This window comes from Gymnodraco acuticeps, unplaced genomic scaffold, assembly GCF_902827175.1.
Source record: "Gymnodraco acuticeps unplaced genomic scaffold, fGymAcu1.1, whole genome shotgun sequence".
In the NCBI taxonomy this organism is placed as follows: domain Eukaryota; kingdom Metazoa; phylum Chordata; class Actinopteri; order Perciformes; family Bathydraconidae; genus Gymnodraco; species Gymnodraco acuticeps.
The window spans coordinates 1,259,332-1,284,089 of record NW_022990699.1 but is presented as its reverse complement, the minus strand read 5'-3'; the positions used below and the strand labels follow the sequence as shown (position 1 = coordinate 1,284,089).

Genomic DNA, 24,758 nt, shown 5'->3' with positions numbered 1-24,758 from the left:
CAGGAGCCCTACCCAGCTCACTCTGACCACTTTGCTCAGCACAGAAGAGCAGCCACACAGAAAAAAAAGTTCAAATCAACTCAGAGCAGAGGAGGGAGGAGAGACGGGAGAGAAAACGCCCTGGAAACTTTGGTTGAGAAATAGGAAAAGAGTGACTGAATCCTAACAGACTGCAGAGCTGTGACTGGAAGAAGTGCTTTACTTGTGAGAAGGGGATAGGACACGTTTTCAAGGATGCTCAAGTTGGTGTGAGGCTTCTTGGGCGCAAAGACTGCGCACAGGTAAATATGCACTTTTTCTTTAACTTTCTTTAAGTTTTTAAGAGTGTTTGGGAACTTTGTTGCTGACTATGCTCTGTTTCCAATGTAATCTTGAAGAAAATGACCTAAAATGACTTGGTATAAGTTTAAGAAACTAAGTTTCGAAATCCAACATTCCTGTTATTTCTCAATAGGGACTTGTAGTCAGTCTGTGTATCCGTGCTAAGGTCACAGTGACTTAGTTATATGTTATTATGTGTGTTTATCTTTTGAGGTGTACTATCAATTTTCCTAAAGGGAGGTTCCCCTAAAGGAACGTTTTGTGAAGAGAAAACGTGTATTATTGCTTTTTTGTAAGGGTGCAAACTCTCAATGTTTTTTGTGAATATCATCATACGTTTTAAATACTGGTTTAAAACAGTGAAAGACAGGAGAAGTGGGTGTGTACCTTGGACCACCACATGAATGCAGAGGGTTAGTCTGGAGATGCGCACTTTCCTTTTCTTTTAACTGCACACAAAGATTGTTATCCAAGGTGCATATGAGGGCTGAACCCATTGTTTTTGGTAGAATGTATCTTCATATGATTTTAGTAAAGAAAAACGAGTTACCAAAAGTCACTCTTCTGGTGTAGTTTTTGGAATATTGTGGAGCATGTCCTTTGAATACACATCATCTCTAGTGTTTGGGGTAGTACATTTTTTATTCAGCAATAGAATCTTTCACAAACTAAATGAAACATTATGTAAAAAGCAGCATAAAGTTAAAGAGTGGCGTTGTTTGCGCTTACGTTATCGTTTAGGTGTTTGCTTTATCTGTCCAACGCCCTTTTCTGAGGCTGTGCTGTTTAAAATGTAGGTAATTCTTCAAGCCTGCAGCAACAAGCTTGGGTGTGGATTCCTCTCTTTAACCTCCCTCCACCCCCGCCTTTTCCCCCCTCCCTCCCTCCCTTCTTGCTTTGCTGTCTCTTCACAGAGGCACACCCTTTATAAGCAAAAAAAAAAGAGGAAAAAAAACCGTGTACATCCTGCAGACGGTTGGTCCCTTTAAACACATTCAAGGACCTTCATAGTGTATCCAGGGGGCCCCAGCTAAGTTTAAAGTACTGACCATAACTTTTTCTGCCTATGCACTGTGTCGTCATGTGCTGTATTTTTTTTATCAGTTTAATGGAACAATGAAAACATAGTCATATATGGGCATTTTCAATACTTTTTGGAATGTGTCAGAAGGTTCTTTATATGATCAGTTTTTGGCGTACCTCTTTTCCAGCAAGTGTTATGTAAGAGAAAGTTGGAAACTGTAACTGCTGCTTTGTACTGAGGCATGTTTGTTTATTATGACTACCATATAACAAATGTTTGAACAGAGAGAGATTTATCTGTCTTTATTTTACCTTGGGTCTCTTAACCTGGGCACCCGGCCAGGGTGTGGAAGGGAGGAAGAAGGGGGGAGAGAGGAGAAGGAGAGAGGAAGAGGGGGAAGAGAGTGAGTAAGTGAAGGGGGATGGGCGGGGTGGTGTGTGCGAGGAGGGGAGTAATGGAATGTAGTGGTTTGGAAAGACAAGCTAATTGAAACCAGGTTTGAGGCAAAGAGGGGGAGTTTAGACTTCGCACTTGTGGCGAAAGAAAGACACGCATTTAATCTGCCCAAAAAGTTCTGCCTAACTTATAAACAACATCTTACACTTAAACTATAATCAGCACATACAGCCGGGCCTTTGTTTCGCATTATGTATTTCTTCAAGTTGGGAATAAGGTTTAGCAAAAAGCAGACAATATGTAATCCTTTGTTTAAACTTGCCTGAAAGTCATATTTCTTGGTGTAGAGTTTTCTGTCCTCCATTTTCCTCTCCTGCCACACCCAAAAAACATGTCAGTGTTATTAATAAGAGCTGTTTTATGCGCTGCCCTGAACAGCCTTTTCTACAATTCACACTTAACTTATGTCGAGCGCCTAACGGTTGTAAATATCCTTCATTTCTCAAATAGCACCTGTCAAAGTGATTGATTGTGACAGCCTGCTTGAAGAGACAAATGGTGCCCCAGGGCCAGGGGTAAAGTTTTTTGTGTAATTTAAGCCCTAAATTATATTTTAGCATTTCAAAAAGTCCTGTTTTACTTGGTATACTTTAGGTGTAAAGTTGTGCTGCAAGAAAAAAAGGAAGGGACTTTCACAAACATAACAAAATAGACATAAAGCGCTGAACTGTTTCCTGACTGCCTGCAGCTGAAATGCATGCCGGTTAAGAGGGCCTCATCTTGGCCTGGAGCGCATACTGTTTGTCTAAATACTTGCACTCTCTATGAATGCAGCGATATAAAGGCTACATTATGTTGTTACCTCGTGCACTGTAAGAATATAGGAATTCAAAAAACCTTGCTGTGAACATCTTGAAGATGCTTCATTGCTCAGGTATTATAGCCAACATTGGCTGTGCACAGTGCCAGTCAAGGGGATTTTGTTGCACTTGCCACTCATGTGACAAACAGCATCTTTACCATCCCGAAGAAAAGCACATACCTCATGACTGTTTGGAGTCTTAATTTGATAATGTAAATATATTTTTCACAGAAGTACTATACATTCTTGCACTTTTGAACGGCAGTACAAGCGAGAGGAGATGTGTTCCTCAGGCGTGCCAGTGTGAAACGGAAAGAAACTGGTCTCTAGTACACTTCCTCTGCCACTTCCTCATTGGTTTGTTGAGTTGGTGTTTGAAAGTAGGGACGACATGGAGAGGCAAAAAAGGGAGGTAGGTATTGTGATGAATATACAAAAAGGGAGGGTGATTGGAAACAAACTGTAGCTTTTGTTCACACTTGGCATTCAATTAGAAGCTTGGCTTTCGGATATCCTGCAGTTCCACTTGACTCCCTGAAGTCCCACCCAGGGGATCGGTTGAATAAAACAATAGCACATTTGCAACTGTTCTAGTGAGGGAGCTGTGTGATTTGAGAAAGACTTTCTTGGCAATCCACCAAGCACTCCCTTCTCATCCACCCGACGCAGGTCTGGAATGTTTCAGCATGTCCTCAGTTTACTCTGTGGAGCATCTATCATTAGTTTAGCTCACTTTGTTGTTGTGAAATAGTGATTTGAGAAGTATGAGTCATCCCAAGTCCCACATTATACCTCTGTGAGTCACACCCATGCACATGCATGCAATTCAGACTTTTTTGTTGTAGCTGTTTGGTTGGCTTCTGCAATCATGGGATTTAGAAAGGGTGTGAATCATTTTTCTGATAAGCTGATTTATGCTGCTCTGGCAGACGTCTGCTTTTCGAGTCCATCCAAAAACATTCCATCTTACATGAAGGTTGCCTTGCTGCACGGTCGACCTGACCTTCACTAATTGTCTAACTTACACCCCAGTCCTTACAAACACTGTTATATAGCCTTGCACAAGGAATGACACGCAGCGTCTGTTACAACAACTCCATTTAGAGGCAGACAACATTTGGGGCAACAAGGCATGGAATGTAAATGTATACAATTCCTACAGCTTTGTTTAAATGTTATGTATCTACTTATCAACTTTGCACTTCTCTGGTCAAGTTGAAATGTTACGAATTAATACATTTACTTATACTGTGCTTATGAATCAAGCTCCTCATAGGAAGTCTTATGTCTATATATACATTCTGCTGCTAGGTTGCCATGTGATAACTCTTAACCTTCTTGCCTCCTGCTCCATGAATGGGCTTGCATTTGTTCTTGTTTAAACAGCAGCTGTGGAAGAAAATTGGGTAGAAGTTGGGCAGTTGTATGGCACGGAGTATGTAAGGTTGCTATGGATATCTGCTAACCTGTTTAAACGTCACTCTTCTCTTTATCTCTCAGGTTTTACTAGATATTTCACCTGTCCGGGATCACTAGTCATTTCAGAACTACAGCTAAATCCAAAATGTTTTGTTTCATTTTTGCGAAAAAAGGTACTGTTGTCTTATTTTGTATAGCTCAAGATTAATGTCTCAGTGGGATGTAGAGGCTTGTAATGGTTTATGATGCATTCAAGGTTTCCCAAAACTCCCCTGTAAACATATTAGATTATACCTCCTTGGATGTCTTAGGGCGTGATAGAAAACAAATATCCATCATTAATCTTTTTCTTACAGTCTCATACTGTACGGTATAAAATGCTTCTTTTACTTTTAAGATATAGTAGCCTCTCAACGCAACCCTCGGTTCACATTTTGATCTTGTTAAAGCAAAAATAAGAGCATTTAAAGAGTTTTCTTCAGTTTTCCATTTTGTGCACAACTCCTGCCAAAGTCACGATGGTTTAATCAGCAGTAGGCCAAGTTGGCGTCACTGGGTATGCTTTGGTCTTATGCAGGACTTGTGGTTTGGTTTAGGGCTATGTGGACTATGAAGTAAAGAAAATATCTATTTATTTTGACATGCATTCCTTTCACATGTGTCACACATGCATGTCCTGTCTGCAATTTTTAGGGAAGAGTGAAACTAAGATAGGGCCTACTTTGTCTCTGTTTGTGTTACTTCGGCATCAAACTAAATTGAAGAGAGAGGAACAGGGAGTCCATTCTGTTTTGAAAGCACAACTGATTAGGTCACTGCTCTTCTCTCTCCATCCCTCTCTGCACTGAGGCCTTTTCAGTTGTTTGTAATTGTATCACTCACCAACACAGCTGTGCCTGATTCATTTACATTTGAGCTTTAATCATTGTCACACAACTCCGGATTTCTGTTCAACAAATTGATTGGATTTGGCAATCAGCCTGATGCATAGACTACAGCCACTTTGGTCAGTTCTGTGAGTGACCTACTTAAACACAAACTATGACCGTCAAACAGTACAGGAATGTGCGCTCAAGGCAGAGTAGAAGCAACAAAGCCGTGGGGTGAAGCCTAAATGGACAATAGTGAGGACTGTTGTTGCATCTACCTTATGCACCAGTTAAAGCCAACACAACTGATGACAATGATAATTGTGATGGTGACATAGATCAGGGGTTCCCAAACTTTGCCATGCCAAGGACCCCATATAGCATTATCCTCTGGTGGGGACCCCCCTGTTGCAATTTTTTTTTAAATGATTAGTACATTATGATGGAAAATATGACAAATTAATCATACAGCTTAATACATTTTCTTAATATATATATTTGTATTAATAATTAATAATCAGTTATTCTTCAACAAAAAAAATTGTATTATTTTGTTTGTCATTCATTACATTGATTGTGTCTTCTGTTATAAACATTCTTAACAGTAATATCAACAGTAAACATATTTTAAAGCATTTTTAAAGAGATTTCTGTCTTTATAATATATAATTTTGAACAGTAATATGAACAATTAACATATATTTTTAGCATTTTTGAAAGCTATTTATATTAACAGTTAACAGTAATATTAACAATAAACATATTTATATTCATATATATAAACATCAATATTTGCTACATCCGTGCTCTCATCCAGCTGCAGAGCGAAATATTCACTAGCTTGCTCCAAAAGCTGAGCAGATACTCAGTTTCACTCTCAGTAGTGGCAGCTCGATTCTGATTGGCTTGAAGGGCGGTCGTGTGATTTAAAAAAAAATATATATATTATTAAATATGAAAAGATTGGCATCAAAGGACACATAGATTGATAGATATGCAGTTATTTATAACATCTAAAAAAAAAAAAAATGTAACTTTAAAAAAAGAAAAAAATGCCCCTTTCCCTCAAACTTTGCGTGACCCCCCTGGCGGCCCCCCGGGGGGTCGGGGCCCCCACTTTGAAAAACACTGACATAGATGATGAAAGTGGGAACCACACAGCCAAACTAGTGTTGCTTCTCAGCACTATTTAAAATGTATTTTTAGGGTGCCTTTAAATATGCATATCTGACTGGATGTGGTGTTCTTGTTTATTTGAGCATAACCTGGAGTTTGGGGGAAATTCAGGGGGGTGAGCACTCAGGCAGGGAGCAGGGTGGGCAGCATAGATTGAGGCTAGAGTCAGAGAGAAAGAGGACATTTCTTTGGAGTTAGTCACTGAGGGGAGAGGTTAGGCTCCCTTCCAGCTGGCCTGACGGCTCTATCAAGGAATGTGTGTGACTGGAGGCCTGGGTGGGGCTGTGCACATGCTCCCTCTGCAAGCAAAGCACAGAGGCAAAGCGACGTGATCCACCTCATGGACTGCTGATTGGTATTTCTGCCCTTCACCACGTTATGTATTTGCTTTCTCCACTGTTGGGGACCACCCCTTTCCTGACTCCTGACATGATAGTTGCCTGTTTGACTGCAAGTGTATTTGTGTGTGGCCTTACCAAGGTATTGAGAGCAGAAGTTGGGGAAACCTAATGTCTGGAAGTTATTGCAAATCTCATTTATCAGCAAATCTCACAAAAATAGTCAAAAGCATCTAATTTACAGTCAGAGATGTTTATACATGTCATGTTCTTATGTTGTATGTCAGGGACTATGGATGTAAATGAGCTCAAAGCTAAAATCCAGCATATTTACACTTGAAGCATTATTTGTCTTAAGTGTTCATTAATGTGCATTGTCCCTATTCAAATAAACAATTAAATGAAAATTAAATGAGAGATCTCACATACCCTTTATCTAATTTTGTTTTGGGCACCACTTATCCATGTGGATTCTATCTCACATTACCTTCAGACTGATACTTGACAAAAATCTACTGTGTAATTAAGTCAGCTTTTTACCTGAAAGACTGAGCCTTGGCCGTCTGATTAATATGTCTCTGTAATAGGAGCATGGGTTGGAGAGTGTACACAGCTGCTGTGGCGCATGTCTCCCTATACAAACATAAAGACTTACATGTACTAGCAGGCATTTATCTACCATATATTTCGGTAAAGGACTTGTTAAAAAAATCAACAACAAAGCAGTTTTAGGCTTAACGTTAAATCATTTACAAGCTTTGCACCAATCTCAATATCTTTGTTTAATGAGCATGTCTACTTACTTTCTCTCTATTGAGTTTAGCGTTAGGCATAGACATTTGTTTCAGGGTCTCACAACCACCGGCATAGTTTTCACAAAGTAATCAGCAATTAAGCTTATTGAACATGTGGGGCTAGGAGGGATGATGATGGGCTTGGAGAGCCTGTGTCAAAATATCTTTTTTCTTGTGAGGGACATGTTCCCACTGGTCGATGCCTGTCTGTACACACATCAAGTCTGTTTCTGTTTTCATGCAGACTGACAAAGAAAAGGCTTTGTTTTACAATATGCAGGTGGGTTGAAGCAATAATCCATGTCAGTCTGGTAAAATGTTGGGCTTGTCACAGCGAGTAAAATTAAGATTGACTTGGTATGCAAGATGACACTTGAAATCTAAACCATGTGTGCAGTTGCAACATTTTCACTTAATTCGCTGATATGATTGTTGTAATTCTACATTGGTAATAGTGGGGAAATTCACAAGCATCTTACATTTCCTTTTTACATTGCTATTGGACTGGATTTGCATCTTCTTAACTTTCAATATGAAATGTTATGAGACTGAACTGTATCCGTAATAGAGAATGTGTTAGTATCTTCTCATCTGCAGAGGTGAGGGCCACACCAAAACAGGGAGCTGGATTTATTTACTTAAAGGGAGTCTTTCACATAATTGCTTTCCAGGGTCGATACTGCTACTACTGTTGGTTAATTATTGAAGCATCTGAAGGCTCTGAATGGTTATGGGAAGATCCATTGAGCATGTAAACTAAAATGTCGAGAGTAAAATCCTTAATGTAACCACAGTACATGGGGTTTTGTCATGTTGGGACAATAGACCGTATAAAATAGGTTGTTTCACACCTCTTAAAGCAACAATGACTTGTGAGGAATATGTTTCGTTATCTGTCAAACTTGCGTGTGAAATGTTATGTGTTGTTGCGTAAGATAGCTGCATGATGGAATCAGAGTAGACTTGTTTTGCATGATAACAGTAAAAGTTCTTGTTCTTTTCATTTAAATCCTGTTTTATCATATTATTTAAATTCCAATCCTGTTTTTGTTTTTCTGTCTACAGAAGCCAAGAGAACAAGAACCACAGCATCTGACTGTAGGCCTTGGCCTTGCTTGAGCAATCCAAGGTGAGAGGAGAATTACATTACTTATCGCCCTTCACTCTAATCCAAGCCTATCTAGTCAGTGTCACGGTGCCACCTAAGAACAGCGTTGTATTATGTGGCGAGACACCAAAACCTCAGTTGGAATGTTTTTTGCAAAGCCTTCTTTGAACCTGGAAGGTCATATCACTACCATTCAGCTGTGAAAGGCCTGCCTTATGGAAACCTGACACTTGCCTTCTTCTGCTCCCTGTGCCTCCTCTTTCCCGCCCTCCTTCCTCCCCCCCACCACCTGTTCTGCTTCAATTCCTTTCCCCTTCTTATGACACAAACTCTGCCATGCTCAAACAGTTTTAACTGTTTGTATTTGGCAGGTCTGGATGATGTATTCCTTAAGAGGGGAATGATAGCAGTAGACGCTATACCAAACCTAAACCAATAGGCCAGTGACAGGCTGTGACCGAGGCATACCCAGGACAGCTCTGTGGGCACACTCTAATAGAAAGTATTGCCTGACTGACTGTCTTCACATCCCCCCTTGCTCAACCCACATTCCAGGCTTTAATACAATTTGATGGATAAACAAGTTCATCTGTTTCTGTTGGTTCCCTTTAATGCTTCTTGGCAAAATGATCATTTTGTTCGATCCTCAAATATGCTTTTGATGAAATCAATAATCAAATCAAAAGACATATGACATCAGGTATCTCAGGCATTTCAGTCAAATTAAAGGCTAAGAATAGAGGACTGGTTCATGCTCATGTTGCCTGATTGCTCTGAGTGACAGACTGCCTGCCTGTCTTATGATCCCAAGAACAGAGGCTTACTTATTTAGCATCTGTTTATATAATTCAAAATTCACATCTAATCCTATGATCTTTGTCAAGTTCATTGTTCCTCTCTGCTCTATTTCCAAAATAGCTTATACTATGTTAGGGTAATTTCTAAGCTTTTCTTCATAGGAATTGCTCTACTTGAGACTGATAAAGAATGAAGACAGAAAGTGAGGTCTTAATATTGAGGATGCCCTCTGCACAGCTGTTGAAAGTTGCTGTTACGACATCAGTGATAACCCTGCGTTGTCATTCTCCGTTGGCTGTTTTCTCCCGCTACTTACTTTAAACTTGTGTGCTAACATTCCACAGAGCAGTTTCACAACCATTCCTTTCCCTTTCTTACTTACTATCTTGCTCACTTTCATTTGTTCTACCATTTCCTCTCTATCTCCCTCCCTCCCTCTCTCCTTCCTTCCCTCCTATGTTGCTGTGAGCCCCAGCCCCTCCCTGCAGATAGCTGCCAGAAATATGTCAAAGCTGTGAGAACAAGGACAGCTCAAATGGTTAATTCTCGATCATACAAGCCTCAGAGCGATTGTAAAATAAGAGAGCTGTATCCTGAAGTTTTCCCTGTTGAATCAGAAAATAGTTTTCTCCCCCTTGGTATTAGAGATTTTTTTGTAAACACATTAATGTTGCCTTTCACTTCCCTTTCTGAAATTTTATTTTTCAAAAACACTTAATCCTGCCACTTATATTATTTCCCCCCTCTCAAACTGAAGCTGAATAGTTTTGTGTTAATTCAAGACCTCAGAAATAAAGTAAATCAAGATCATGTGAACATTTTTTTCAGATGTCTGTTTTTAGTTAATGGATGAATAGAGGTGGTATACAATGTGCAGCGTTGGTTCAAACCAGTCCAAATAATCTTAGGCTGAGATACAGGCCTGGTTAAGAAACTATAAGTGGCAGGTTCAGTTGTGGAATTTGATCTGCATGAGTTAATTGGGTAAAGCTGGGTCTTTGGCACGGCAAACCTTGTTTGTCCCTTCCTTGCTCACACATTTCAGCTATGTTGGATTCATAACATGGTACGGATACTGTAAGTCTTGAGGACTTGAAAGTTTCATGTTACTGGCTTCAGTCAGGACACAGAGACAATGAGAGAGAAAGAGGAGGAAGAAGATCAGGTTGTGGATGCCTGTGAGTGGTTGGCGTCATGCTTGGCATAAACACCATCCCAGCTCCGGTGTTATCACTATCAGTGGACTTGGCTCTCATTATTCAGTCTTGACAGTGAGCAAAAGGCTATTTTAGAGAGCAGGGTTATTACTTCATAGCGTTACATGGATTTTCCAGTATTTAAAGGACCACTCTTTTTTTGAATTCCTTTGTTCCCAACATCATGTTGTCTTACAAAACTGTATTGTAACTTCAGTGAATAGGTTAGGGATTTGTGTCCTATACCGTTTTAATCAGGTTGTTTACTGTGATGCAAATAGCATGGAAAATTTTTCTACATTTGTGTTAAAAGTAATACTTTTTCAGATTGACATTTGAAATCTTCTCAGATATTTTTTTCCTGAAGACAGAAAGTCTTTGTTCAGACCTTACATTAGTGTTTCAGATCCAGCAGTTTAGTCATCTTTCTTAGACTTTAATTGTCTTATTTTGTAAGTGTATGTAAATAAAAAGTGTTTACAAATATGGCTGATTACAGACAAATATACAGTTCTTTGAAACTTTCTGAATGGCTGCGCATTTTGATTTGGTAAATTGCAACAGTCAGCAACAGGATGATTTATTCAATTGAAATGACAGTTGAATCACATTCCTGTCAGTGTCTTATGGTGCAATATATTTCAGTGTTTAAGTACAGTCAAATATTGACTGGTTGGTGTTGGTATGATGAACTAGAACATTTGATCAATGCTGAAGCAGAGGAAGAAAAGAACGACCTTGGTTTTTAAACGAACATTTTAGGAAAAATAACATATGATCTGTGGGATCAATGTAAACCACTTTGCACAATAGTATTTGCCAAATGAATGCAAATAAAAACATGCCAACCATTGCAAGCTAGGTAGAAACACATGGCTTAGACAGCTTTGTTTAATTGAAGGTGTGGGTTGAGAAGAGTTTGGTAATAATAAAACAATGGGTTGTCTGTTCCTAGAGCAGGGTGGGTAGAACTGGTCAACATTTTTGAAAAGGCCAGTCTGAGAATCATATAAACAAACCTTAATATCTTGAAATTATTGCATATGTGTTTACTATAGCCCACATCATAATATCAGTAATAGTAAACCTGAGCATGTCTGTAAATCTGCTTGAATTATTACATTATTGTTTCCTTACTAAATAGAATTATGCATCATGGCCAGAAATACACTATCTACTGAACTTAATTACAAACCAAGCATTATATGTTCAATTATTTTTGCATTTCTGATTACCTTGAAAATGATCAATTTTGGGAAGTTGTGGTAGTCATTGAGATACATATATGGTCAACCTAGATTAAAACTGAAACATAGCGGTCATTACTAAGCAGAGTAAGAAGATTGATGTCAGTTGATGTCAGAAAGAATGTGTTGATGAGATAGCATGTACAAACATGCTGCTGTATGAGTTACTGTGTATTTATGAGCCTTTATGTATGTTTTTATAAAGCAAGGCAGCTTAATTATTGTTATTGTTCTCTCTATTGACATTAGAGCTTGGGGATGGGTGCAGTATTGGGCTGCTTTCCTTAGGGCAGGGTGTGGTCTGACTCAAAGCAAATTGCCAAATCACAATGCACCCAGTAGGAAAGGGCATGATGGTTTCTAAAGGGTCTGACATAGTTTTACCACCATCTAGTGTTCACCATAGGGTCATACAAGACAAAACAACTCACATTAATGTTAAATATAGGATTTAGCTTGATTATGATCTGGAATAAAATACTGACAAAAAGTCATGCAATGCTTGTAATTACCTTATAATTAATGATTATTATTGTCTTTTTCTGTCTATGCAGGAAAACAAAGATTTCGTTTTCAACACACCGGGGCTATAGAGGAAAGACAAATCAAGGTATTTTATAAAGTTAAAGTCACAATAAATCCTTTGTATTTCTATAGCTTATCCTGTATACTTTTCTTGCCAACTACAATGTTTGTTTTGTCTCAGATCTCTTATTTTATGGTTATGTCAACAGATGGCTGAAGAGGAGGAGACCAGAGAGGTGCTCTTTCAAGATTGGGAGGGTCCAGACAAATCTGGCTTTACAATTGAACAGACAGGAGGAGATATCTTTGTTGGGGAGGTTAAAGGAGAGTCACCTGCAGCACGTTCTGGAAAAGTATATGAAGGTAGCACATTCTCCTTTTTTGTGTGAATTGGTGTGAATTAAGATTGTTCTCACCTACAAGTTGTTTGTGTTCTTAACAGAAACATTTTCTGCCGTCTCTACAAAATTCATAGGTGACCAGATTGTCGGCGCCACAGTATACTTTGATAACATGAGCTCAGAAGAAACAGCTGAACTACTAAAGACATTGAACCGTCACAAAGTTGGACTGAAGCTGCAAAACAAAGGAGACAAATCCCCTTGCTGCTCTCCCTTGAGCACACCATGTCGTTCACCAATTGGCACCCTGACATGGGAAGGAAAGACCCGGTTTGGAGGTTCCAGTCCAGACATCATCCTTGTAAATTATACTTTTTAAAAATCATTTTATTTTAATTACACAGATTTGTTTATTGGGAAGCTAATGAACAAAATACATATTATGTTAACATTTCTATATTATATAACATCCTGTCTTTTATATCAACAGGGTGGGGAGGATGAAGACTACAAAAGAATATACACAAAAAAGATTAAACCCAGGCTGAAGTCTGAAGACCTTGCAGAAGGCGTGGATGTTCGCACAGAGCGGCATAGCAGCACAAGCAGCGATGGAAGCACAATTACTACCGTCACCCGCCGCATCACGACCTACACTGTGGATATGCCGGGTGGCATAAGTGAGCAACTTGAACTTTCAAGCCCAGAGTTCAAGGGGCTAAGGCAAGAATCTGGTGATGGCTCTTCTCATACCATAATCTCACATGGCAGCCCTGCAGGTAAAGTGGGAGCAGAGGGGAACGTTTTTGACTCAAGCAATGTCTCTTACACTGGGCCACAAGTTGGCTCCATAGAGACACGCTGGGGTACTGGGGGAGTTCAGACCACAAGAACTTCAGGAGAGGTAGAAGGTCTCAGATTTAAAGGGCCTAACTTTGGAGGATCAGGGAGCCAGGGGGGCTGTGAGATTTCAAGTCGGAGTGGAGAGCAAGTTGATGGAGGCATGCAGGTGTTAGGAACAAGCATGACAGTAAGAGACAGCGCAAACACCGATAAGCATGTTGCAATAGGAGGGTTCGGGGGTGGAGATGAGAATGGAGGGTTAACTAATCTGTCTTCACCAGGAAAGAGCATGAAGATTTCGACTTCATCCAAAACACAGGAGGGAAGTGTTGACACCAGTTTAGGTGAGAAGAAAAAGTTAAAGGTATCTGAAATCAGTTACCCGCAGGCAAAGGGATCAGGCCGTTTGGACAATTTGAATGTCCGACTTGAAGGAGGTTCCATATGTGTTGATAATGAATTGAGCGATGGCAGGATAGGAGGATCGGCAATACAAAAAAGCAATGTCACCTCTGGATTTTCATCAGGGCCAGGAAAGATTTCAATGGCAGGGGTGGATGTCGATCTTACAGGTTCAAAGTTGAAAGGTGAGCTTGATGTTGAACTGCCAAGCACAAAGGTTCAAATTCCATCCCTATCTGGGCCAAATAAAGATGTAAACCTAAGGGGTTCCAAAGTAGAGGGGAATATTGATGTTACAGTGACTGAGGGAGGAATAAAGACAGACAACATAGACATTAAAAGTCCCACTTTTAATATTAAGGAGAAAGAAGGAGATTCAAAAATGCCTCAGATAAAGATATCATCATTTGGGGTCAAGGGAACAAAAGTTGATGGTGGGAAGTCTGATGTAAAAGTGGAAGGAGCGAAAATCAAGATACAATCATTTGGCTTCACAGGTCAGAAGGTGGAAGCTTCAGATGTTGATGTAAAACTTGCCAAACCTGAAATTGATGTCAGGGTACCTGAGGTTGATATCAATGCATCCAAAGTTAATGTTAAAAGCCCATATGTAGACATTAATGCTTCCAAAGTGGATATTGACTATGAGGGACCTCGAGGTGGATTTAACCAGTCAAAATGTACAATGCCATCCATTGGCATGAAAAGTCAGGAATTGGAAGCTCCCAAAATAAAAGGGAATGTGGACGTGTCAGTGCCAAAGATATTTGGGTTGAAAGCTCCAAAAGTGGAGGGTCCAGATGTTGATGTTAACCTTCCTAAAGGTAACATTGATTTGAAAGCACCTGGAGTGGACATTAAAGGTCCACAGGTTGAAATGCCTAAATTCAAAATACCGTCCTTTGGCATAAAAACTCCAAATGTTGAAGGATCAGAGGGTGATGTCACCCTCTCAAAAGTTGACATTGAAATGAAGGCCCCTGACATGGACGTGAAAGGACCAGATTTTGACGACAAAAGTACAAGTGGTAAAATCAGAGGACCAGCATTCAAACTGCCCAGCATTTCTGGACCAACAATTCCAGATATGGATTTACACCTCAAAGGTCCCAAAGTCAAGGGGGATGTCGATGTGTCATCTTCAAAAGTTGAAGGAGACATTTTTGATATTAACCTGAAAGGCCCTAAAATCAAAGGGGATGTGAAGGTGTCAGTGCCAAAGATATCAGCTGACATAAAAAGACCTGAAGTTAAAATCAAAGGTCCAGGAGTTGACATTGAAGGGCCAAAGGGTAGATTTGAAATGCCAAAACCCAAAATGCCATCATTAGGGTTAAAAGGTACAAAAGTGGAAGGTCCAGATGTTGATGTTAACTTTCCTAAAGCTGACTTTCATGTGAAAGCACCTGAAGTTGACATTGGAGGTCCAGAAGTTCATATTGAAGGAGTAGATGTTGATGGCCAAAAAGGAACGTTCAAAATGCCGAAAATCCAAATGCCATCATTTGGCTTGAAAGGTCCAAAAGTGGAGGGTACAGACATTGATATTAAACTTCCCAAAGCTGAAATTGATGTTAAAGGACCCGAAGTTGACCTCAAAGGACTAGATGTCAATGTTGAAGGTCCTGATGCAAAATTAAAAGGAACCAATATCAAACTGGCCAGCATTTCTGGACCGAAAATTCCCATGCCAAATGTGGATTTCAACCTGAAAAGCCCCAAACTCAAAGGCGATGTGGACATGTCAATGCCAAAGATAAAAGGAGACATAAAAACAACCAATGTTGAAATCAAAGGTCCAGGAGTTGACATTGAAGGTCCAAAGGGTAGATTTGAAATGCCAAAACCCAAAATGCCATCATTTGGGTTAAAAGTTACAAAAGTGGAGGGTCCAGACGTTGATGTTAACTTTCCTAAAGCTGACTTTCATGTGAAAGCACCTGAAGTTGATATTGGAGGTCCAAAAGTTCATATTGAAGGAGTAGATGTTGATGGCCAAAAAGGAACATTCAAAATGCCGAAAATCCAAATGCCATCATTTGGCTTGAAAGGTCCAAAAGTGGAGGTTCCAGACATTGATATTAAACTTCTCAAAGCTGAAATTGATGTTAAAGGACCCGAAGTTTACCTCAAAGGACTAGATGTCAATGTTGAAGGTCCTGATGCAAAATTAAAAGGATCCAAAATCAATCTGCCCAGCATTCCTAGCCCGAAAATTCCCATGCCAGATGTGGATTTCAACCTGAAAAGCCCCAAACTCAAAGGCGATGTGGACATGTCAATGCCAAAGATAAAAGGAGACATAAACAGACCTGAAGTTGACATCAAATGTCCAGATGTTGACATTGAAGGGCCAAAGGGTAGATTTGAAATGCCTAACATCAAAATGTCATCGTTTGGCTTGAAAGGTCCAAAAGTGGAGGGTCAAGACATTAATATTAACCTTCCCAAAGCTGATATTGATGTTAATGCCCCTCACTTGGATATTAAAGGACCAGATGTCGACATTGAAAGTACAAGTGGTAAATCCAAAGGTCACAAATTCAAAATGCCAACCATTTCAGGACCAAATCTCTCCATGCCAAATGTTGATTTTAACCTGAAAGGCCCCAAACTCAAAGGCGATATGGACATGTCAATGCCAAAGATGAAAGGAGACATACAAACACCTGAAGTTGACATTACAGGTCCAGCGGTTGACATTGAAGGGACAAAGAGTAGCTTTAAAATGCCTCACATCAAAATGCCATCATGGAACATCAAAGGTTCCAAGTGTGAAGGTCCAGAAGTTGATATAAACCTTCCTGAAGCGAATATTGATGTTAAAACACCTGATGTTGACATAACAGGTCCAGCGGTTGATGTTGAAGGGCCAAAAGGTGGCTTTGAAATGCCGAAAATCAAAATGCCATCATTTGGCTTGAAAGGACCAAAAGTGGAGGGTACAGACATTAATATTAACCTTCCCAAAGCTGAAATTGATGTTAATGCCCCTCACTTGGATATGAAAGGACCAGATGTCGACATTGAAAGTCCAAGTGGTCAAATCAAAGGTCACAAATTCAAAATGCCAACCATTTCAGGACCAAATCTCTCGATGCCAGATGTTGATTTTAACCTGAAAGGCCCCAAACTCAAAGGCGATGTGGACATGTCAATGCCAAAGATAAAAGGAGACATAAAAACAACTGAAGTTGACATCAAATGTCCAGATGTTGACATTGAAGGGACAAAGAGTGGCTTTAAAATGCCTAACATCCACATGCCATCATGGAACATCAAAGGTCCAAAGTGTGAAGGTCCAGATGTTGATATAAACCTTCCTGAAGCGAACATTGATGTTAAAACACCGGATTTTGACATTAAAGGGCCCAACATAAAGGGAGATCTGGATTTCTCCGTTCCAACGATTAAGGGTAACATAAAATCTCCCAAGATGGATATTGAAGGACCAGAAGTTGACATTGATGGCGACAAAGGAAGATTCAGAATGCCAACATTTAAAGTGCCATCCTTTGGGTTGAAAGGCCCACATGTTGAAGGACCCGACATTGATGTCAGCATCCCAAAAGCTGATATTGATGTTAATGCCTCTCACTTGGATATTAAAGGACCAGATGTCGACATTGAAAGTCCAAGTGGTAAAATCAAAGGTCACAAATTCAAAATGCCAACCATTTCAGGACCAAATCTCTCCATGCCAGATGTTGACATTACAGGTCCAGCGGTTGATGTTGAAGGGCCAAAAGGTGGCTTTGAAATGCCGAAAATTAAAATGCCATCATTTGGCTTGAAAGGTCCAAAAGTGGAGGTTCCAGACATTAATATTAACCTTCCTAAAGCTGAAATTGATGTTAAAGGACCTGAAGTTGACCTCAAAGGGCTAGATGTCAATGTTGAAGGTCCTGATGCAAAATTAAAAGGATCCAAAATCAATCTGCCCAGCATTTCTAGACCAAAAATGTCCATGCCAGATGTGGATTGCAACCTGAAAGGCCCCAAACTCAAAGGCGATATGGAGATGTCAATGCCAAAGATAAAAGGAGACTTACAAACACCTGAAGTTGACATCAAATGTCCAGATGTTGACATTGAAGGGACAAAGAGTAGCTTTAAAATGCCTCACATCAAAATGCCATCATGGAACATCAAAGGTTCCAAGTGTGAAGGTACAGAAGTTGATATAAACCTTCCTGAAGTGAATATTGATGTTAAAACACCTGATGTTGACATAACAGGTCCAGCGGTTGATGTTGAAGGGCCAAAAGGTGGCTTTGAAATGCCGAACATCAAAATGCCATCATTTGGCTTGAAAGGACCAAAAGTGGAGGGTCCAGACATTAATATTAACCTTCCCAAAGCTGAAATGGATGTTAATGCCCCTCACTTGGATATTAAAGGACTAGATGTCGACATTGAAAGTCCAAGTGGTCAAATCAAAGGTCACAAATTCAAAATGCCGACCATTTCAGGACCAAATCTCTCAATGTCAGATGTTGATTTTAACCTGAAAGGCCCCAAACTCAAAGGCGATATGGACATGTCAATGCCAAAGATAAAAGGAGACATACAAACACCTGAAGTTGACATCAAATATCCAGATGTTGACATTGAAGGGACAAAGAGTGGATTTAAAATGCCTAACATCCACATGCCATCATGGAACATCAAAGGTCCAAAGTTTGAAGGTTCGGAAGTTGGTATAAACCTTCCTGAAGCGAACATTGATGTTAAAACACCGGATGTTGACATTAAAGGGCCCAACATAAAGGGAGATCTGGATTTCTCCGTTCCAAAGATTAAGGGTAACATAAAATCTCCCAAGATGGATATTGAAGGACCAGAAGTTGACTTTGATGGCGACAAAGGAAGATTCAGATTGCCTACATTTAAAATGCCAGCATTTGGAGGAAAAGGTCCACATGTTGAAGGACCAGACATTGATATCAACATCCCAAAAGCTGATATTGATGTTAATGCCCCTCACTTGGATATTAAAGGACCAGATGTCGACATTGAAAGTCCAAGTGGTAAAATCAAAGGTTCCACATTTAAAAAGCCAAGGATTTCAGGGCCGAACATCTCAATGCCAGATGTTGATCTTAAGCTGAAAGGCCCGAAACTCAAAGGTGATGTGGACAAGTCAATGACAAAGATAAAAGGAGTCATAAAAACACCTGAAGTTGAAATCAATGCTCCAGCAGTTGATATTGAAGTGCCAAAGAGTGACTTTAAAAGGCCTAAAACTGAACTTAAGGGACCAGATGCTACAATTGACGCGCCAGAAATAGGCGGGAAGAAAAGTAAATTTAAAATGCCAAAGTTTGGATTTAAGAGCCCTAAGATAAAGACCCCAGAAACCAATGTTGAAATAGTAAAAGGGGATATCAGCATCAAAGGGAAATCTGGTAGCTATGAAGGTTTTGATTCTGACCTTGGATTGACTAGTCCGAAAACTAAAGGATCCAAATTCAAGATGCCAAAATTTGGTTTCAAAGGCCCCAAAATTGAAATGCCTGAGGTTGATATTAATCTTCCCAAAGCTGGCATTGATATTACAACTCCAAATGTTGAAAGTGAAGGACCAGATGTTAAAATGAAGGGAACAAAACTGAAAATGCCAACCATCTCAGGAACAAAAATGGACATGCCAGATGTTGATTTTAACCTGAAACGCCCCAAACTCAAAGGCGATTTGGACATGTCAATGCCAAAGATAAAAGGAGACATAAAAACACCTGATGTTGACATTACAGGTCCAGCGGTTGATGTTGAAGGGCCAAAAGGTGGCTTTGAAATGCCGAAAATCAAAATGCCATCGTTTGGCTTGAAAGGTACACAAGTGGAGGGTCCAGATATTAATATTAACCTTCCCAAAGCTGATATTGATGTTAAAGCGCCTGGCTTGGATATCAAAGGACCAGGTTTTGACATTGAAAGTCCAAGTGGTAAAGTCAAAGGTCATACCTTCAAAATGCCAACCATTTCAGTTCCAAACATCTCCATGCCAAATGTTGATTTTAACCTGAAAGGCCCCAAACTCAAAGGCGATGTGGACATGTCAATGCCAAAGATAAAAGGAGACATAAAAACACCTGAAGTTGACATAAAATGTCCAGATGTTGACATTGAAGGGACAAAGAGTGGCTTTAAAATGCCTAACATCCACATGCCATCATGGAACATCAAAGGTCCAAAGTTTGAAGGCCCAGAAGTTGATATCAACCTTCCTGAAGCAAACATTGATGTTAAAACACCGGATGTTGACATTAAAGGGCCCAACATAAAGGGAGATCTGGATTTCTCCATTCCAAAGATTAAGGGTAACATAAAAGCTCCCAAGATGGATATTGAAGGACCAGAAGTTGACTTTGATGGCGACAAAGGAAGATTCACAATGCCTACATTTAAAATGCCATCCTTTGGGTTGAAAGGTCCACATGTTGAAGGACCAGACATTGATGTCAGCATCCCAAAAGCTGATATTGATGTTAATGCCCCTCACTTGGATATTAAAGGACCAGATATCGACATTGAAAGTCCAAGTGGTAAAATCAAAGGTCACAAATTCAAACTGCCAACCATTTCAGGACAAAATCTCTCCATGCCAAATGTTGATTTTAACCTGAAAGGCCCCAAACTCAAAGGCGATGTGGACATGTCAATGCCAAAGATAAAAGGAGACATAAAAACACCTGAAGTTGACATTACAGGTCCAGCGGTTGACATTGAAGGGACAAAGAGTGGCTTTAAAATGCCTAACATCCACATGCCATCATGGAACATCAAAGGTCCAAAGTTTGAAGGCCCAGAAGTTGATATCAACCTTCCTGAAGCGAACATTGATGTTAAAACACCTGATGTTGACATTAAAGGGCCCAACATAAAGGGAGATCTGGATTTCTCCATTCCAAAGATTAAGGGTAACATAAAAGCTCCCAAGATGGATATTGAAGGACCAGAAGTTGACTTTGATGGCGACAAAGGAAGATTCACAATGCCTACATTTAAAATGCCATCCTTTGGGTTGAAAGGCCCACATGTTGAAGGACCAGACATTGATGTCAGCATCCCAAAAGCTGATATTGATGTTAATGCCCCTCACTTGGATATTAAAGGACCAGATGTCGACATTGAAAGTCCAAGTGGTAAAATCAAAGGTCACAAATTCAAAATGCCAACCATTTCAGGACCAAATCTCTCTATGCCAAATATTGATTTTAACCTGAAAGGCCCCAAACTGAAAGGCGATATTGACATGTCAATGCCAAAGATAAAAGGAGACATAAAAACACCTGATGTTGACATTACAGGTCCAGCGGTTGATGTTGAAGGGCCAAAAGGCGGCTTTGAAATGCCGAAAATCAAAATGCCATCGTTTGGCTTGAAAGGTCCAAAGGTGGAGGGTCCAGACATTAATATTAACCTTCCCAAAGCTGATATTGATGTTAAAGCGCCTGACTTGGACATCAAAGGACCAGGTTTTGACATTGAAAGTCCAAGTGGTAAAGTCAAAGGTCATACCTTCAAAATGCCAACCATTTCAATGCCAAACATCTCCATGCCAAATGTTGATTTTAACCTGAAAGGCCCCAAACTCAAAGGCGACGCGGACATGTCAATGCCAAAGATAAAAGGAGACATAAAAACACCTGAAGTTGACATCAAATGTCCAGATGTTGACATTGAAGGGACAAAGAGTGGCTTTAAAATGCCTAACATCCACATGCCATCATGGAATATCAAAGGTCCAAAGTTTGAAGGTCCAGAAGTTGATATCAACCTTCCTGAAGCGAACATTGATGTTAAAACACCGGATGTTGACATTAAAGGGCCCAACATAAAGGGAGATCTGGATTTCTCCGTTCCAAAGATTAAGGGTAACATAAAAGCTCCCAAGATGGATATTGAAGGACCAGAAGTTGACTTTGATGGCGACAAAGGAAGATTCACAATGCCTACATTTAAAATGCCATCCTTTGGGTTGAAAGGCCCACATGTTGAAGGACCAGACATTGATGTCAGCATCCCAAAAGCTGATATTGATGTTAATGCCCCTCACTTGGATATTAAAGGACCAGATGTCGACATTGAAAGTCCAAGTGGTAAAATCAAAGGTCACAAATTCAAAATGCCAACCATTTCAGGACCAAATCTCTCCATGCCAAATGTTGATTTTAACCTGAAAGGCCCCAAACTGAAAGGCAATATGGACATGTCAATGCCAAAGATAAAAGGAGACATAAAAACACCTGATGTTGACATTACAGGTCCAGTGGTTGATGTTGAAGGGCCAAAAGGTGGCTTTGAAATGCCGAAAATCAAAATGCCATCGTTTGGCTTGAAAGGTCCGAAGGTGGAGGGTCCAGATATTAATATTAACCTTCCCAAAACTGATATTGATGTTAAAGCGCCTGACTTGGATATCAAAGGACCAGGTTTTGACATTGAAAGTCCAAGTGGTAAAGTCAAAGGTCATACCTTCAAAATGCCAACCATTTCAATGCCAAACATCTCCATGCCAAATGTTGATTTTAACCTGAAAGGCCCCAAACTCAAAGGCGATGTGGACATGTCAATGCCAAAGATAAAAGGAGACATAAAAACACCTGACGTTGACATCAAATGTCCAGATGTTGACATTGAAGGGACAAAGAGTGGCTTTAAAATGCCTAACATCCACATGCCATCATGGAACATCAAAGGTCCAAAGTTTGAAGGTCCAGAAGTTGATATAAACCTTCCTGAAGCAAACATTGATGTTAAAACACCGGATGTTGACATTAAAGGGCCCAACATAAAGGGAGATCTGGATTTCTCCATTCCAAAGATTAAGGGTAACATAAAAGCTCCTAAGATGGATATTGAAGGACCAGAAGTTGACTTTGATGGCGACAAAGGAAGATTCACAATGCCTACATTTAAAATGCCATCCTTTGGGTTGAAAGGCCCACATGTTGAAGGACCAGACATTGATGTCAGCATCCCAAAAGCTGATATTGATGTTAATGCCCCTCACTTGGATATTAAAGGACCAGATGTCGACATTGAAAGTCCAAGTGGTAAAATCAAAGGTCATACCTTCAAAATGCCAACCATTTCAATGCCAAACATCTCCATGCCAAATGTTGATTTTAACCTGAAAGGCCCCAAACTCAAAGGCGATGTGGATATGTCAATGCCAAAGATAAAAGGAGACATAAAAACACCTGACGTTGACATCAAATGTCCAGATGTTGACATTGAAGGGACAAAGAGTGGCTTTAAAATGCCTAACATCCACATGCCATCATGGAACATCAAAGGTCCAAAGTTTGAAGGTCCAGAAGTTGATATAAACCTTCCTGAAGCGAACATTGATGTTAAAACACCAGATATTGACATTAAAGGGCCCAACATAAAGGGAGATCTGGATTTCTCCGTTCCAAAGATTAAGGGTAACATAAAATCTCCCAAGATGGATATTGAAGGACCAGAAGTTGACTTTGATGGCGACAAAGGAAGATTCACAATGCCTACATTTAAAATGCCATCCTTTGGGTTGAAAGGGCCACATGTTGAAGGACCAGACATTGATGTCAGCATCCCAAAAGCTGATATTGATGTTAATGCCCCTCACTTGGATATTAAAGGACCAGATGTCGACATTGAAAGTCCAAGTGGTAAAATCAAAGGTCACAAATTCAAAATGCCAACCATTTCAGGACCAAATCTCTCCATGCCAAATGTTGATTTTAACCTGAAAGGCCCCAAACTGAAAGGTGATATGGACATGTCAATGCCAAAAATAAAAGGAGACATAAAAACACCTGATGTTGACATAACAGGTCCAGCGGTTGAGTTTGAAGGGCCAAAAGGTGGCTTTGAAATGCCGAAAATCAAAATGCCATCGTTTGGCTTGAAAGGTCCAAAGGTGGACGGTCCAGACATTAATATTAACCTTCCCAAAGCTGATATTGATGTTAAAGCGCCTGACTTGGACATCAAAGGACCAGGTTTTGACATGGAAAGTCCAAGTGGTAAAATCAAAGGTCACACATTCAAAATGCCAACCATTTCAATGCCAAACATCTCCATGCCAAATGTTGATTTTAACCTGAAAGGCCCCAAACTCAAAGGCGATGTGGACATGTCAATGCCAAAGATAAAAGGAGACATAAAAACACCTGAAGTTGACATAAAATGTCCAGATGTTGACATTGAAGGGACAAAGAGTGGCTTTAAAATGCCTAACATCCACATGCCATCATGGAACATCAAAGGTCCAAAGTTTGAAGGTCCAGAAGTTGATATAAACCTTCCTGAAGCGAACATTGATGTTAAAACACCGGATGTTGATATTAAAGGGCCTAACATAAAGGGAGATCTGGATTTCTCCGTTCCAAAGATTAAGGGTAACATAAAAACTCCCAAGATGGATATTGAAGGACCAGAAGTTGACTTTGATGGCGACAAAGGAAGATTCAAAATGCCTACATTTAAAATGCCATCCTTTGGGTTGAAAGGCCCACATGTTGAAGGACCAGACATTGATGTCAGCATCCCAAAAGTTGATATTGATGTTAATGCCCCTCACTTGGATATTAAAGGACCAGATGTCAACATTGAAAGTCCAAGTGGTAAAATCAAAGGTCACACATTCAAAATGCCAACCATTTCAGGACCAAATCTCTCCATGCCAGATTTAGATTTTAACCTGAAACGCCCCAAACTCAAAGGCGATTTGGACATGTCAATGCCAAAGATAAAAGGAGACATAAAAACACCTGATGTTGACATTACAGGTCCAGCGGTTGATGTTGAAGGGCCAAAAGGTGGCTTTGAAATGCCGAAAATCAAAATGCCATCGTTTGGCTTGAAAGGTACACAAGTGGAGGGTCCAGATATTAATATTAACCTTCCCAAAGCTGATATTGATGTTAAAGCGCCTGGCTTGGATATCAAAGGACCAGGTTTTGACATTGAAAGTCCAAGTGGTAAAGTCAAAGGTCATACCTTCAAAATGCCAACCATTTCAGTTCCAAACATCTCCATGCCAAATGTTGATTTTAACCTGAAAGGCCCCAAACTCAAAGGCGATGTGGACATGTCAATGCCAA

General features: G+C 40.0%; 1 protein-coding gene across 1 annotated transcript in view; it reads left to right on the top strand.

Moving 5' to 3' along the window:
* Window positions 1-24,758, top strand: part of ahnak (AHNAK nucleoprotein) — a 30,533-nt gene continuing 5,775 nt past the window's right edge. The window contains 6 exon segments of the mRNA XM_034230797.1: window positions 1-281; window positions 8,265-8,328; window positions 12,103-12,158; window positions 12,283-12,436; window positions 12,549-12,775; window positions 12,905-24,758. Coding sequence (XP_034086688.1) covers window positions 12,283-12,436; window positions 12,549-12,775; window positions 12,905-24,758 — 12,235 coding nt within the window. The 5' untranslated portion in view covers window positions 1-281; window positions 8,265-8,328; window positions 12,103-12,158.